This window comes from Corythoichthys intestinalis, chromosome 18 (assembly GCF_030265065.1).
Source record: "Corythoichthys intestinalis isolate RoL2023-P3 chromosome 18, ASM3026506v1, whole genome shotgun sequence".
NCBI lineage: Eukaryota > Metazoa > Chordata > Actinopteri > Syngnathiformes > Syngnathidae > Corythoichthys > Corythoichthys intestinalis.
Window position 1 is genome coordinate 10,036,674 of NC_080412.1, and position 17,080 is coordinate 10,053,753.

The window sequence follows — 17,080 nt, forward strand, 5'->3', positions numbered from 1 at the left end:
CATGGCACATTAAGCCCCCAAACTATTTTTAATTTGTCCGTTTTACCCTGACAACCCCCGTTTAAAGATGTCACGCAACGGCTTTTGTTTCAATCCAGCCATAAAACGAAGGTAATTATATTTATTATTCAAAATGTCTGTCATTTTTAGCTTAGAATCATCAATTGATGTTTAAAAAAATAAAACTTTTAAAATATGCGAGTGAATAATTTATTTTTTAAACAAATGACGTCACAATGGAAAAAAATTGTCCGTAAAAATGTCACGGATATCTACCTCATAACTATCGCTTAATTCTATTTTTTTGTTAGTCGCATTTTCTCCGATATATTGGATGATAAGTAATCGATCAAAACAAAACAAAAAATTGAAAAAATGTAAAAGAGAAAGACAAAAAAAAAAAGAAAATCTTGACCACTCCTTGATTTTCCGCATCGCGACCCTTGTATTACAGTGTTTCACCCATAAAATCCCCCCAAAATCCAGCTGTGGCCATTCACAGCTGTCTCAACACTCGGTGATACATGCCACATGGAGTTTTTGGATCGAAAAAAGGCAAGTACGCGATAATATCTCGTTAAAGTCATGGCGTCTGTAAATCTGCTCTCACCCCCAGATAGGGTTCCGCTGTTTTTTTGTTTTTTTTTTAAATGCCCTCCTGTTCAAAATTTTTAGCCTCCCAGAAAATTGAGATTTTAAGCTTTCCAATGATGTATCACACATGCATATCGGACAATTGTGAAAGTTGGCCAAATTGGGGATCTCGGAGCGGAACTTCAAGTCACCTGAGTGTTTTCCGCCATGTTTTTGCCATTGGAAATGAATAGTTGAGCAATCTCTATGGAAATATTTGCATAAAGTTTTGGTGCAACAGACATTCCATACATTGATCACACACAACTACAAATTAGGAAATGCACTGTTTGTAGTTTGGCAAACAGTTTTTATTTACACACTTTACATGGAAGAATGCCTTTTTGGTTGTGGGGCACTTAAAGGCAATTGTCATGTACAAGTGCTTTTGGCATTAGGAGAGCTGTTAAACTGTATTGCCGCCATTGACAGCTTTGAATGTCCAATGTTTTTTTTTCAGTCTTGCATTGATGGTCGTTATGTAATATCTATGGTTATGTCCTCCAAATTTCATTTGATTTTGGTCATAGCTATGGCTCTTCTGTCTGTGTTCTGGAACAAGGCTCGGATTAAACTCTTCACCTCAGTGCTCGTGAACTCCAATGCGAGAGGACCTTTATTGTCTGCCCACCTGAAGAGAAGGGTCACGTACAAGATATTTCACACGAAAATGTTTATTTGCCGATGTTACTATAGTTTGTACCTGTCGACAATCTCCTGGAGGTTGGCGAGCAGTACGATGGCTAGTTCCTTGAAAGCGCTCCACTTCTTCACGTAGAGGGGAACTTCCTCCTGGTACTTCTTGTTCTTGTGTTCGTCTGTAAGCGGTACAAAGACTAGCGGGCCTTCCTCGATGACCGTCTGGCAGAGCGCGTGCAGGTGCTCGCCTTCCTCCGAAGAAATATCCTGGAGTCGGAGACAAATGTAGGATGCCTTAATCCTTTATGGGTCAGTCATTGAGCTCTTTGCCTGCCATTGACAGCGCAAGACGTCCAATCCATTTTGACTGAGAGGCGAATAAACATTCGTTCATTCACTTCATTCAACATCTAGCACTATCGAATTGGACGCCTATTGTTGTCAATGGCAGTGCGTTAAATACGATGAAAAAAAAACAGCTTTGTGTGTTGTGCGTAATGGGCGGCAATAACCAGAGCGTATTTCTGTTATTATTTATTTGATAACATTTTATCTATTGATAATTGTATTTCTAGGGGAAAAAAATAAAAACTTTAATCCCCAAAAAGTCACATGCCCTATAGGGTTAAAGCTCTAAAAATGTGTCTCTTTTTGCTCTTTTTTCTGTCTTGTTCAGCTGCTGATGTACAAAGAATGGGAATCTGACTGTATTTATTGGCGTAACTTTTTAATGTGCCACATGGGAATTTAGTGTAAAAAACATATATACCGTTCAAAAGATTGAGTTCGCTTAGAAATCTTATTTTTGAAGGAAAAGCACTATTTTTTTCAATGAAAATAACATTAAACTAATCAGAAATACACCCCATACATTGTTAACGTGGTAAATGACTATTTTAGCTGCAAATGTCTGGTTTTCAATGCAATATCTATATACAGTGCCTTGCAAAAGTATTCGGCCCCCTTGAATCTTGCAACCTTTCGCCGCATTTCAGGCTTCAAACATAAAGATATGAAATTTAATTTTTTTTTGTCAAGAATCAACAACAAGTGGGACACAATCGTGAAGTGGAACAACATTTATTGGATAATTTAAACTTTTTTAACAAATAAAAAACTGAAAAGTGGGGCGTGCAATATTATTCGGCCCCTTTACTTTCAGTGCAGCAAACTCACTCCAGAAGTTCAGTGAGGATCTCTGAATGATCCAATGTTGTCCTAAATGACCGATGATGATAAATAGAATCCACCGGTGTGTAATCAAGTCTCCGTATAAATGCACCTGCTCTGTGATAGTCTCAGGGTTCTGTTTAAAGTGCAGAGAGCATTATGAAAACCAAGGAACACACCAGGCAGGTCCGAGATACTGTTGTGGAGAAGTTTAAAGCCGAATTTGGATACAAAAAGATTTCCCAAGCTTTAAACATCTCAAGGAGCACTGTGCAAGCCATCATATTGAAATGGAAGGAGCATCAGACCACTGCAAATCTACCAAGACCCGGCCGTCCTTCCAAACTTTCTTCTCAAACAAGGAGAAAACTGATCAGAGATGCAGCCAAGAGGCCCATGATCACTCTGGATGAACTGCAGAGATCTACAGCTGAGGTGGGAGAGTCTGTCCATAGGACAACAATCAATCGTACACTGCACAAATCTGGCCTTTATGGAAGAGTGGCAAGAAGAAAGCCATTTCTCAAAGATATCCATAAAAAGTCTCGTTTAAAGTTTGCCACAAGCCACCTGGGAGACACACCAAACATGTGGAAGAAGGTGCTCTGGTCAGATGAAACCAAAATTGAACTTTTTGGCCACAATGCAAAACGATATGTTTGGCGTAAAAGCAACACAGCTCATCACCCTGAACACACCATCCCCACTGTCAAACATGGTGGTGGCAGCATCATGGTTTGGGCCTGCTTTTCTTCAGCAGGGACAGGGAAGATGGTTAAAAGTGACGGGAAGATGGATGCAGCCAAATACAGGAACATTCTGGAAGAAAACCTGTTGGTATCTGCACAAGACCTGAGACTGGGACGGAGATTTATCTTCCAACAGGACAATGATCCAAAACATAAAGCCAAATCTACAATGGAATGGTTCAAAAATAAACGTATCCAGGGGTTAGAATGGCCAAGTCAAAGTCCAGACCTGAATCCAATTGAGAATCTGTGGAAAGAGCTGAAGACTGCTGTTCACAAACACTCTCCATCCAACATCACTGAGCTCGAGCTGTTTTGCAAGGAAGAATGGGCAAGAATGTCTGTCTCCCGATGTGCAAAACTGATAGAAACATACCCCAAGCGACTTGCAGCTGTAATTGGAGCAAAAGGTGGCGCTACAAAGTATTAACGCAAGGGGGCCGAATAATATTGCACGCCCCACTTTTCAGTTTTTTATTTGTTAAAAAAGTTTAAATTATCCAATAAATTTTGTTCCACTTCACGATTGTGTCCCACTTGTTGTTGATTCTTGACAAAAAATTAAAATGTTATATCTTTATGTTTGAAGCCTGAAATGTGGCGAAAGGTTGCAAGGTTCAAGAGGGCCGAATACTTTTGCAAGGCACTGTAGGTGTATAGAGGCCCATCTCTAGCACTCCAGTGTTCTAATAGTACATTGTGTTTGCTAATTGCCTCTGAAGGATAGGAGATGATTGGAAAACCCTTCTGCAATGATGTTGGCACATTTCAAAACAGTTTAGCTGGTTAGAGAAGCTATAAATCTGACCTTCCTTTGAGCTAGTCGAGTATTTGGAGCATCACATTTGTGGGTGTGATTAAACTTTCAGAATGGCTAGAAAAAGAGAACTTTCATGTGAAACTCGACAGTCTATTCTTGTTCTAAGAAATGAAGGCAAATCCATGCGAGAAATTGCCAAGAAACTGAAGATCTCCTCCTCCTCTCCGGTGTGTACTACTCCCTTCAGAGAACTGCACTAACAGGCTGTAACCAGATTAGAAAGAGAAGTGGGAGGCCCCGCTGCACAACCAAGCAACAGGACAAGTACATTAGAGTCTCTAGTGTAAGAAATAGATGCCGTACAGGTCCTCAATTACCAGCTTCGTTAAATAGTACCTGCAAAACACCAGTGTCAACATCTACAGTGAAGAGGCGACTCTGAGATCCTGGCCTTCGAGGTAGAATGGCAATGAAAAAGCCATATCTGAGACTGGCCAACAAATGGAAACGACTAATACGGGCAAAAGAACATGGATATGTCTTTTTTTTTGCCACTCTGCCTTGAAGGACTGTAGATGTTGGCACTGGTGTTTTGTGGGTACTATTTAACGAAGCTGGGGACCTGTACAGCAGGGGTCCCCAACCTTTTTTGCACCACGGAACGGTGTTATTTGGGTCTTTTTTTCACAGACCGGTGTTCTGACAAATTTTGCAACCCATCAAAAATTGCAACGGTGCGGTTCTGCGCATGCGTGTAACGTTAAACATGGCCGCCAATGCAGCGATTCCAAAGTAAAAACTACAAACTTTCTTTAGAGAAAGGAATATTAACTTACGTTTGATCATGGAAGGACATGTAGAAAACCTCTCCTCAGATACATTCTACCATGTTAGCTGCACACAACAACTGTACACGACTTTGCCTTGTCATTAAGCATTAATTAAGAAGCCCGCTTCACAAAGATACGATGTTGGAAACTGTAGCAAGGTTTTCAATACTCTCGTAGCGATGTCAGAATATTCCAGAATGACTTTAATCCAGAACCTCGGTAGAGTTGCTGTCTCAAATGTACATTTAAGGTCGGCGTCATTTGTGGTCTCCACAAGCTGATCCTTCTGTTGCACAGACATGCTCGAATCACTCAGTTTATTCACAAACGGGTCACGAATCCACTCCTTCGCAGTTCGTGGGTCTTCGAGGTTGTAGGCTCGTCTTCTGGCTCGTCAGGTGCCCTTTTCGCCGTAAAAAATATCTCCAAAGACGTCTGTTTTCCAGTCATCTTCGCTAGTGTGGGGGCTAATTATTTCCGGGAACAAATGTGCGGCGCCCGCGGCCTAGTAATACATTATTATCGAGGAGAAGCGGACATAGATATATTATATACACAAAACAAGATGTACTGCTAGCAGTCCAATCAATGGATTTCAATGACGACATTCTAATCTATCCTGTAGTATTATATCTAGAGTAGACAGGGATATTGGTGTGTTAGGCAGGGGCACAGGGTTGATTCGGCCAGAATGCGGTCGTTAATAAATTATTATTTCTGTGCGGCCCGGTAGCAAATACGCCACGGACCGGTACTGGTCCACGGCCCGGCAGATGGGGACCCCTGCTGTACAGCGTCTATTTCCCAAACTAGAGACTCTAATGTACTTGTCCTGTTGCTTGGTTGTGCAGCGAGGCCTCGCACTTCTCTTTCTAGTCTGGTTAGAGCCTGTTAGTGCTGTTCTCTGAAGGGAGTAGTACACACCGTTGTAGGAGAGCTTCAGTTTTTTGGCAATTTCTCGAATGGAATAGCCTTGATTTCTTTGAACAAAAATAAACTGTTGCGTTTCACATGAAAGTTCTGTTTTTCTGGCCATTCTGAAAGTTTAATCACACCCAGAAATGTGATGCTCCAGATACTCGACTAGCTCAAAGGAAGGTCTGTTTTATAGCTTCTCTAACCAACTAAACTGTTTTGACATGTGCCAACATCATTGCAGAAGGGTTTTCCAATCATCTACTATCCTTCAGTGGCAATTAGCAAACACAATGTACTATTAGAACACTGGAGTGCTGGTTGCTGGAGATGGGCCTCTATACATCTACAGTTTGTAGATATTGCATTGAAAACCAGACATTTGCAGCTAAAATAGTCATTTACCACGTAAACATGTATGAGAAGTATTTCTGATGAGTTTAATGTTATCTTCATTGAAATAGTGCTTTTCCTTCAAAAATAAGGAGATTTCTAAGCGAACCCAAACTTTTGAATGGTAATGTATATTTAACTGATGTGGACGGAACTACAACAAACCTCTAGCATCATAATCTTGGCAATCATTTCCATGATGGCTGTGTTGAGAAGGGTGCCAATGGCTTTGCAGTAAACACTGGCTGGTAGGACATCCTGCCACACCGTCCCCAGCTGTTTCAACTGGTGGATCACCTGCAGACAACCACGTGCACACCGCGCTATCACGAAACGACGGCAAGAGGCCTGAAAGCTGCAGTCACCCTATGCCCACCTGTCTCACGGCCTTGCTGGCCGCTTTAAAGTTGTCAGCGTCGTCCAGGTTGCAGAAGTTGTGAGCGCTGGAGAGCCGCTCCAACAGCTCTCCCTTCTGGACGTTCATCTGCGCTAAGAAGCACTGAGCGCCTGGATAATACGCGCACAAACAAAGTCAAATTTTTGTCTCATTTAAATTTCAAGAAGACAACATTACCTAATTTCCTGAATGCTGGCACCATGTCGACAAAGGTAGACAGTCCCTGGTTGAGGGGCTGTGGCAGGTGGGGTCTAAAATAGTGACCTAGGGTGAGGAAGTGGTGGGCCAGGTACATGCAGTTATTGTGCTGGATGGCAGCCAGGTGGGGAAACTTGAGAAAGTTCTCCCTAGGGAAAAAGAACTATTTTACTTTCTGGTGCAACAAAAATGAGGTACTAATTGTGGGAATGTTTTGCAACGCTCCCCACATATAATTAGGGTTGAAGCTATCGATTATTTTAGTAGTTGATGAATCTAGGGCTGCAGCTATCGAATATTTTAGTAGTCGATTAATCGATGGACTAGTTAGTTCGATTAATCGAGTAATCAGATAAGGAACATGAACATTTAAAATACCTGAGCTGAGCCTCAAACGGTATAAAAACATTTTTGAAAAATGAGGCTCTATGTACAACATAAGAACAATTGGCCAACTGACACAGAAAAAGTAGCTTAAATGCTATAAAATGCTATTTTTTTGTTATCATTTTTTTTTATTTTTAACAATGCTCTTAACAAATGGTTCAGACACATATTCCCACAAAAAAACGGCTAAATATACCTATAAACTAAATTAAGAATGTTTTAAAAAACATTAGTTCAAACAAAAACTTAGTTTACATTGGTCTTAACAGGGGAGCAGTTGGATTCAGCCATGTAAAAAGAGGCAGATCAGAGGGCAGTGTATCCACCCTCATCAATAAAACTAAATGCAAACACTTTCAAAACAAACCATTACAACGCCCCTTTAATTAAACGAATACTCGAAGCAACAAAATTGAATTCGAATATTTTTTTTCTAATCGAATACTCGAGTTAATCGATTAATCGTTGCAGCACTAGATGAATCTAACAACTAGTTAATTCGAAAATTCGAGTAATCGGATAAGGAACATTTAATGTGTTGCAGAAGAAATTTTAGGAGATGTAAAACAAAGGCTTGCTAAGATTGCACTTTCAAAAGGGCATTAAATGCGAACACAAAATAAAATTCCCGAGTGTTTCTTCAAACTGAAGAATTGCATTTTTATTTAAAAGTAACTTAAAACACCTGAGCTTAGCCTCAAACGGTATTAGAAAATAAATAAATAAATGAGGATCTAAGTACAAAAGAAGAATTGGTTAAATTGCATAGCAAAAGTACACTGCCCTAAGTGCTTTAAAATGCTTGTTTTTTTCACAATATTCTTAATCGTTCTAACACATGTTCCCACAAAAAAAAAAACAAACAAAAAAAAACACCTAAATATACATATAAACTAAATTACGAAAGCATAAAAACACATATTATCTTTGGACTTAACAGGGAGCAGCTGGATTCAGCCATGTTAAATGACATGTCATATTCACTGTTGCCACTAGAGGTCAGTGTATCCACCCAAATTAATCAAACTAAATGCAAACACTTTCAAAACAAACCATTTTAATGCCACCCTAATTAAACGAATACTCAACGCAGCAAAATTCAAAGTTTTTTTCTAATCGAATTACTCACGTTAATTGATTAATCGCTGCAGCACTAAATATAATATTCATATTTCTTTACGCTCACACGTTTTGACTAATTCCAAGGTTCCAACTTTGAAACATTCCAAAAATTCATGACGTAGCCGGTAGGCTCTTTCGATTTTGGCTATAACATTCACTGTTGTGCCAAAAAAAAAAAAATTTTTTTTTATCAAAAAACCCCATTTCCAATGGCAAAAAAACATAAGATTAATTGTTTTGTTTTTTTATTTTTGTTTTTTTTGTCGTCCCATTAACGTAATTCACACATGAAAAAGAATTCACAAACATAACGACCCATCACAAAACATATAGTTCAACCAAAAGTTGACAAAAACTTTCCAATATATTTCCAATGGCACGTAGAACACCCACAAAACGTCATCATTTTTTACTTCAAAAAAAGCTTCAAAATCATCTTACTTGTGATATGTAGGCACAACGTCGTAGAAGAGCTCGAAGATATTTCGGACAGTAAAGAAAAGTTGGGATGCACTGCGGGGAAAAAAAAGATACATGATGGGATCAACTGCCTTTTTGAAGTGAATTTGAATCAAATGTTTCATTCTTAGGAGGTGAATGGTTGATGTTGAACAGGTGACGGTTTGAACATACCACTGAGGGGAGCTTCTGATAGCCTCCTCCAACGTGTTGAGGGCCAGCTCCATAAGCTGCTGCACAGACTCGCTAATGCGACATGCTGGCAGACACATGCTCCACACCGACAGCTGACTGGCGTTCTCCATGGTGGTGGCAGTGCCAGATTGCTCGCTGGGGTGTTCCTTCTTCACTGGCGGCAACCCGTCGGGTGGAGGAAGCTTGGGGAGACGCAGCTTGGACTCTGGCATGATCTTAACAAAGAAATCCAAACCACCTTTAAATCATTGGCTACTATTGACAGCAATAGAGGTCAAATCCATTTGGAATCTTAGTTCAAATGGATTAGATGTCTAGTAGCGATAAACTAATTGAAATTCACAACAGAAGGATGAAAAGATCCACAAAATTGGATGGATTTTATGTTGGCAACATTTTGTTAAATGTGCAGTACCTTGACAGTACTGTGCATTTGAGATGTCATGAGTTTGCGTGCTGCCACGATAACATCCAGGCACTTCTTGCTGGCGAAGTGACAGTTGACATCTCGGGCGTATTTCAGTAGGTTGGTGGACTCGCCCTGCAGAAACTTCATCTCGATTAAAGCCTTCTCGAACTCTTCCGTCTCTTTGATCACCTGTTAAAAATACATGACAAAGAGTTGCTAAATGGCTTGAGATGTGCAAGTAACAGGGCAGTCACTGTGTGTACTTTGTTGTATTTTTCCAGCTGGCTGCTCTTGGTGGGGATGGAGTAGAGCAGACATTCGTGGATGATGCAGCGGGAAAGCTCCTCCCATATAAGCTCCCCGAAGATGGTTGATAGCTTTTTATCACCGACTGCAACGTCTGAGGAAAACAAGAACAACAACATACTGATAGGAAAGGGTTGATTAATAAATTCATTTAAAAAAATGCATGAAACTAAAAACAGATTGTCACCATGTTGTATTGCCCTGGTAATTGTCCGCACTCTAATATTCTAGAGCCACTTACCTAGGAGGTTTGCATGAAGCGTCTTGAGCACCATGAGCACCTCACGATAGACCTGCGATGGAGCGGTATGCTCCTCGTGACACCCCTTCCGTTCTTCAAAGGTCAGGACGACGCCTTTTCCCTGCTGCTCGGTCACTGACACAGACAGTGATGGGTGTAGTACCACAGGCTTCAACATGTACTTCAGCAACACCTGACCTGAAACACACATCAGCAGTTGGCTGCACCCAACCATCTTCAATACTAAAATACAGTGGCACCTTAATACAACCCCTAGCAAAAAGTGTGGAATCACCAGTCTCGGACGAGCACTCACTCAGACATTTTATCATGTAGAACAAACTCCGATAAAAGCTTGAAAAAATAATGAATTAGTTCAAAAGTGCAAACTCTTTAGCATTCGGAAACACGAAAGAAATGGATAAAAAACATTGTGGTGATCAGTAAATGTTAATTTTATATAGCAAGTGCAAGGAAATATATATGGAATCATTCCATTCTGAGGAAAAAAATATGGAATCATGAGAAACAAACAAACAAATAACAATCGAAACACATTTCTAGTATTTAGTAGCACCACCTCTGGCTTTATGACAGCTTGCAGTCTCTGAGGCATGGACTTGATGAGTATTCTTCAGCAATTTGTTGCTAACTCTCTTTGATCGCAGTTGCCAGATCATCCTTGCAGGTCGGAGCCTTGCTGTGGACCATTGTTTTTCATTTCCACCACAGGGTTGAGATCTGGGCTATTTGCAGGCCATGAGATTGACTGGATGAGTCTTTCTACAAGGAATGCTTTAACAGTTTTAGCTCTGTGGCATGATGCATTGTCATCTTGGAAAATGACTGACATATTTTCAATTGAAGGGATAAGAAAGCTGTCCAAAATTTCAATGTTAGCTTGTGCATTTCTTGAAGATTTAACCACAGCCATCCCCCAGTGGCTCTGCCTGACATGCAGCCCCATATCATCAAGGACTGAGGGAATTTTGATGTTTCCTCCAGGCAGTCATCTTTGTAAATCTCACTGGAACATCACCAAACAAAAGTTCCAGCATCATCACCTTGTCCAATGCAGATTATTGACTATTGACACCTCGTCCAATGCAGATTCTTAACTCTTGACAAGGTGATGATGCTGGAACTTTTGTTTGGTGCTGTTCCAGTGAGATTTACAAAGATGACTGCCTGACGAAAACATCAAAATTCCCTCAGTACTTGATGATATGGGGCTGCGTGTCAGGCAAAGGCACTGGGGATATGTCTGTGGTTAAATCTTCAATAAATGCACAAGTTTACATTGAAATTTTAGACCGCTTTCTTATCCCCTTAATTGAAAATATGTCATTTTCCAAGATGATAATGCATCATGCCACAGAGCTAAAACTGTTAAAGCATTCCTTGGGAAAAAAAGACTCATCCAGTCAATCTCATGGCCTGCAAATAGCCCAGATCTCAACCCTGTGGTGGAAATTAAAAACAATGGTCCACAGCAAGGCTCCGACCTGCAAGGATGATCTGGCAACTGCGATCAAAGAGAGTTAGCAACAAATTGCTGAAGAATACTCATCAAGTCCATGCCTCAGAGACTGCAAGCTGTCATAAAAGCCAGAGGTGGTGCTACTAAATACTAGAAATGTGTTTCGATTGTTATTTATTTGTTTGTTTCTCAAGATTCCATATTTTTTTCCTCAGAATGGAGTGATTCCATATATATTTCCCTACAATCAGCGTTGTTAATAACGGCGTTACAATATAACGGCGTTACTAACTGCGTTATTTTCTTCAGTAGTGAGTAATCTAATTAATTAGTTTTCTCATCTTGGCTACGCTGTTACCATTACTGAGGCGGGAAAGGCGTGTGTTACCATGCGATACTATGTTGGTTGACTGACGCGAGAAAAGTCTGAGAAAGACTGACTCACGGAGACGAGAGAGCAGAGCAGGAGTGGGGAGGAGGCAAGCGAGTGTGACGCCGTTGCAAACGCGATGCTACTACGCTAGGTGGCTCCAATAATACTTGACTGTAGCAGATAGCCTACAAACTACGCCCACATGATGCTACGGTAGATATCACATATATACAGAACTAGATGCAAATGACAGACACAGCGGCATTAGCAACATGTATAAAGAACTAGATGCGTTAGTAAAGAGCCGCCATCTTAAAGGAGTAGACTTCTCAGAAAGGCTCTCTTGTAGAGAACCATCCTAGCAAACCTAAGTAACTTTTTATCTAAAATGCTCCTAAATCGGCAAAACTTAACCTTAAATGTATCTTTCAATGATGAAACAGTTTTAAAACTTACACATGTCGAAAGTAGACAGAACTAATGCAATAACAGGAGCAATTTTAACAACTTAAACGTTTGATTCACAACATTAATTGACTTCCACAAATAGCAAAAGTTACTATCTAGTTATCGCAAAATCCGCAATACCCCTGTGTAGGGATGGGAATCGAAATCCTATCCCAATTCGGAACCGGTTCCGAGTGTTTCGAGGCCTCGACATCACAATGAAAAAGCCTTAACGATCCCTTTAACGATTCCTAAAGACGCGTATTGCGTCGTGACGTGTCTTGTTGTCCAGACGCATCAAACTAGCATGGCGCCAAGAACCACTCGCTCCAAAGTTTGACTAAACCACCAGGAAAGAGTGTGAAAATGAAAGGTTACGACGGGTAAGCACGAGCATTGCAGCCATAAACATAAAAATGACAGCACGTAGGTGCAAACGCTCGAAAGTGTGTCCTCACTTCACGAGGAAAAATTACAACAAAGCGACTTGCAGTTATTGCAAGGTGGAGGTAACAGCATCGGGAGGGAATACGACTGCGCTGTCCTCACAGAGAGGCTAAAGCTCAGGTCTGGCTATACAGCTAGCTAAACTCCCAAATGACGATGTAGAAGACGTTGGTATAATTTGCTGACTTTATTCAACCATCACTTGAAGAGTGAAACTAAGAATAGAAATGAAACAAATCAATTTCGTCCCCAACAACAAACAGGTTTGCATCAACGTAAATCAGCGATGATTAGCTGCTAATAACAGTATGGTTAGCATTCGTTCGCTAGCATTAGCACATCGTTCAAACCACTACACAACTGGATTTAAGTGTCCGATCGCGAGTGGAAACACAACAACAACAACACAAAAGATAATACATACAGGCGTTGCCTCTGTAGATATTAACATTAACAAAGAACGTAGGCTCGTAGAAGTGTTTCCCTCTCTCACTTCGCTCGCTCACTCGCTTGGATGCGGCATTTCTTCGGGTGCCCAAACTGCGGCCCGCGGCCCAAATACGGCCCGCCTCCACATTTGGTCCGGCCATTTTTATTTATTTATTTTTTCTCAATCGTGTTATTTATTTCCTGGCCTTTTTCCTTGAAGAATTCAGAGAGGGTTATTTGGTTATTATCTATTTAATTAATAGTGTTTGTATTATTAATTATTATTATTATATTATTATTTTTATTTTTTTTTAACTTTCATTCCGTGAAGAATCCAGAAAGGGTTATTTGATTGTGGCTTTCTGAAAAACAATAATTTTTTACATTTATGCACTTCTGCAATCGTCACACTTTTTCTGTTACAAACTGACCCCGGCCCCTCATCAGAGAAGGGAAAAGTTATGTGGCCCTCACAGGAAAAAGTTTGGGGACCCCTGCTTTAACACATATTGCCAAAGGTAGAACAACAACCTATCTGCCAATATATACCAATATTTTTTATTTCTATTAGATAAATGTTTCAGTAAAATGTTACACATTCTTGTGTATTTGCCACTTATTGCCACAGTTAACATTGAGGCTTTGGGCCTCTTTTGATTTCGTTGTGAGTTTGTAAGGTTGTGAGTTCTGATTAAACAAACTCGATGCCAATCAAAACGTTTGTTCTTTTCCCCCAAATTAGAATCGATAAGAGAATCGATAAAGAATCGAATCGTTTAGCAATATCGATAATGGAATCGGAATCGTAAAAATCCTATCAATTCCCATCCCTACCCCTGTGTCTAGTTAAGTTTAGGGTAAAGAATTGGGCTAGGGACAATTGTCCCAAAAACCCTTTAAACTTGACATTGTGTGACCTTTTTTTGTATTTTTTTTGGGGAGAAAAAAAAAAACATGAAAATTATCACCAGTTACATTACCAAGTAACTAATTACTCTTACATTCAGGTAACTGAGTAACTAACGCAATTACCTTTTGGGAGAAGTAATTTTTTACTGTAATTAATTACTTTCTTAAAGTAAGATTAACAACACTGCCTGCAATTGCTCTATAAAAGTAACATTTACTGACCACCACCATGTTTTTTATTCATTTCTTTTAGTGTTTCTGAATGCAAAAGACTTGCACTTTTGAACTAATTCATTATTTTTTCAAGCTTTTTATCAGAGTTCTAAATCATAAAATATCTGAGTGAGTGCTCGTCAGAGACTGGCGATTCCATACTTTTTGCTAGGGGTTGTATAAGAATAACCCGACTGGAGTTTTTCATTCAGACAATTTTTGTGATGTTTGTGTTGTTGTTTGGTCTCACTGAAGAGGTTGATCTTGTGTTGAAGGTCTCCCTGTATAGCCAACGATTGCAAGACATTGGCGAGCACATCAGGTTGTGCTTCACTGTCCTTTTCAGAAGCATGGCTCAGACACAGCTCCACTTTCAAGAAGAAGGCCACATCTGTAGGCTCTGTTGGTACCAGTAAAAAATTCATCCATCCATCCATTTTCATAGCCCGTTGGTCCACATGATACACTATTATTTTCTTCCTGACCTTTTAATGGAGGTAATTTCCAAATGACGAGGCGCTTCCATTCATCTCCCAGATGATACACAAGGTTTTCCCTTTGCATAGTCAACTCCGAGCGGAGAGCGCTGAGCAGTGGTAGCTCCGTGTCCTTCCAGCCTTTGAGGGACTCCATGCTCATCCTTGCCTGGGAGAAGCCGAAGACACTTTGAGTGGTGTCGTCGGTCGTATGATGTCCAGTACAAGAAGCCCCCATATTCTATACCACAGTTGAGTTGAAGCATAGACTTCATAATGACATGCCTTCAAGTAGAAGGATCTCTGCTTCAGTCGGTCGCAGTTATTCGCAAACACATGCAGCGATCCAACGCCAGATTTAGGTTTAAAAAGTATGAAAGCTGTACCGCATTCAAACAGGAAGGACTGTCTCAGGAGTGAGTTGTTCGAGGATTCAAGGTAAATATTATATTTTTCATACCATGCATGCATTTTGAAACGTGAAAAAAAATCAATGGGAGAAATTAACTGCTACGGCATTGGCGTCATAATTCGCAATATTTACGTAAAATGCTAACTGGCCTTTTTTTTGCTTTTAACCAAGAATCGAGACTGCTTTACGTCCATATCTATAAAGAATTCAGGGATTTAAGCATTTATTCACAAGAATTTTCACCGTAAAAAGCTGTTGGTGGTGATAAGGCGGCGCCACAGTGGCTTAAAGACTAGCAGCACATTCGACATATTTACGTAACATAAATGCTACCAGCATGTTGTTTTTTGCTTTTAACCAAGTATCGAGACTGTTTTATGTCCATATCAATAAATAATTCAGGGATTTAAGCATTTATTCAAAAGAATAATCAACGTAAAAAGCTCTTTGTCTGTGTTTCCATTTGATCAGCTTTGACGGAGATAGGCCCCCTATTAATCGGCCCCGCGGCCCATCAATATATTATGAAGTCTATGGTTGAAGATTAAATTACATACAGTTTTATATTATTTCATACCTTTTCCAGCTCATTAGCAGCATCAACATACTCCTTTTCCATAAGGGCTTTGTTGGAATTTTCCATTGCATAGTGGAACTGAAAGACACAGACAGTACTTTTCTATATCATAGTATTGTTGCATACATGCTCGAACTCCATAAATGGACCTTTAATTAACGGGGGTAAAAAACATGACTGATCTGTTCAGAATTTAAATTTGCGTAATTTGCAATGAACTGTCTACCTCCTTCAGGTGTCCGAGCAGGGAGATGACAAGCGTGTTCTTCTCCAGCTGTTGCTTCAACTTTGTATACTCAGCTGCAGCCTCATTGATATTTGGTTGAACCTGGTTTTTAAAACAATGATAACTTAAAACGGACTTTAGTGTTGTTGTTTTTTAGTTATTTTAATCCCATTTTATACATACCTCTGTTTCCATAATTTTCTTAAGGGTGTCCATCTCTATGGAAACCTCATCGACCTGTACCATGAGGTCCTCAGATGCTTGTAGACTCGGTAATAAGTCATTATACCGCTTGTTTAACATGCCAGATACTTCTTCCTATAATACAGATAAGCAACAATCTAAAAGAAATGTCATTCATCAAGATGGTGTTCTCAGTTATGTCTCGGACTACGTTGTACTTATCCTGTAATATGGACGTGTACGGCTGGATTGTTGTATTATTTACAGTCAGACTGGAATCTATTTTTTTTTTCATTGGCGTTATCTGCCAATGCTCACCCGAACTTTCAGCAACTTAGCATCATGTAAGCTAATGCTAAGCTAGCAGTGCGCTTTACCTTGGTATCTTCTATCTTGCGCGACAATTTACTGATTTTACTGGACAGATTTTCTTTCTCCAGACTGCCGGAGTTGACGAGGACTTCGGTGACAAACGACGACATTCTGCTTCGCGAGGTTGTGTTGACATATATTTCTGTATGTTTTTTAATTTATTTATTTTCTATACAAAACTATGACAGATCAGCAGTGCTCGCGCCAGGCGTTTGATTGGACAAGGCCGAGAGAAAGCACCGCCCCTTTTCTTACTCTTCTTCGTCGCTTTTCACGCGACGATAAATGTCTCTTCACACCACTTGCGCTCCAAAGCGTCAGACGAGAGTTGCTTTGTTCTGACCAGAGCGGTACTGACGTTTTAAAATGATAAAACAAAAACTCAATCACTGCCAATGACAGTGATTCAGCGCCATTGATTGACGGTGAAAGACTTCCAATCCATTTAGACTGGGTCTGGGAGAGCTTGCAAGCCTGGCAGAATTAAGTAAGACATGTGGACACATTGTAACAAGAGTGTGTTAAGTACTCAGTGCTGTCAACAGACTTGCAGGGGCCCGGGGACAAGAGACCATTATAGCCCCCCGCCCCACCACACCACACCAACTCTGCCACCGGCTTGTCATGACAACATACGCAGTACTTTTATCGCTTGTAAATTTTCAAATTATTTGAGATGGACAGTTAAATTTAACAGACCATAATGTGATGTGACACAATATAAACAATTTCC

At 40.2% G+C, this 17,080-nt stretch overlaps 1 protein-coding gene across 1 annotated transcript; it reads right to left on the bottom strand.

Moving 5' to 3' along the window:
• Positions 1 to 936: 936 nt before the first annotated feature.
• On the bottom strand, positions 937 to 16,576 carry zw10 (zw10 kinetochore protein). The gene is made up of 16 exons (XM_057820996.1): positions 16,353 to 16,576; positions 15,976 to 16,110; positions 15,793 to 15,894; positions 15,567 to 15,644; positions 14,587 to 14,746; positions 14,352 to 14,501; positions 9,804 to 10,001; positions 9,520 to 9,656; positions 9,263 to 9,445; positions 8,827 to 9,062; positions 8,635 to 8,706; positions 6,664 to 6,833; positions 6,466 to 6,596; positions 6,255 to 6,386; positions 1,337 to 1,539; positions 937 to 1,264 (listed from the first exon to the last, which is right to left on the bottom strand). The coding sequence occupies exons 1-16, from the start codon at positions 16,455 to 16,457 to the stop codon at positions 1,144 to 1,146; spliced, it is 2,313 nt and encodes a 770-aa protein (XP_057676979.1). The 5' UTR covers positions 16,458 to 16,576; the 3' UTR covers positions 937 to 1,143.
• Positions 16,577 to 17,080: the final 504 nt, after the last annotated feature.

Bases quoted from the DNA above. Each gene is read 5' to 3' on its own strand.
- zw10 (XM_057820996.1), bottom strand. From the start codon at position 16,457: ATGTCGTCGTTTGTCACCGAAGTCCTCGTCAACTCCGGCAGTCTGGAG. The intron at 10,002-14,351 runs GTGAGACCAAAC...TGTGTGTTTCAG, and splicing joins ACACAAGATCAACCTCTTCA to GTCAGGTGTTGCTGAAGTAC. The intron at 6,387-6,465 runs GTGGGCATAGGG...GGTTGTCTGCAG, and splicing joins CCAGCAAGGCCGTGAGACAG to GTGATCCACCAGTTGAAACA.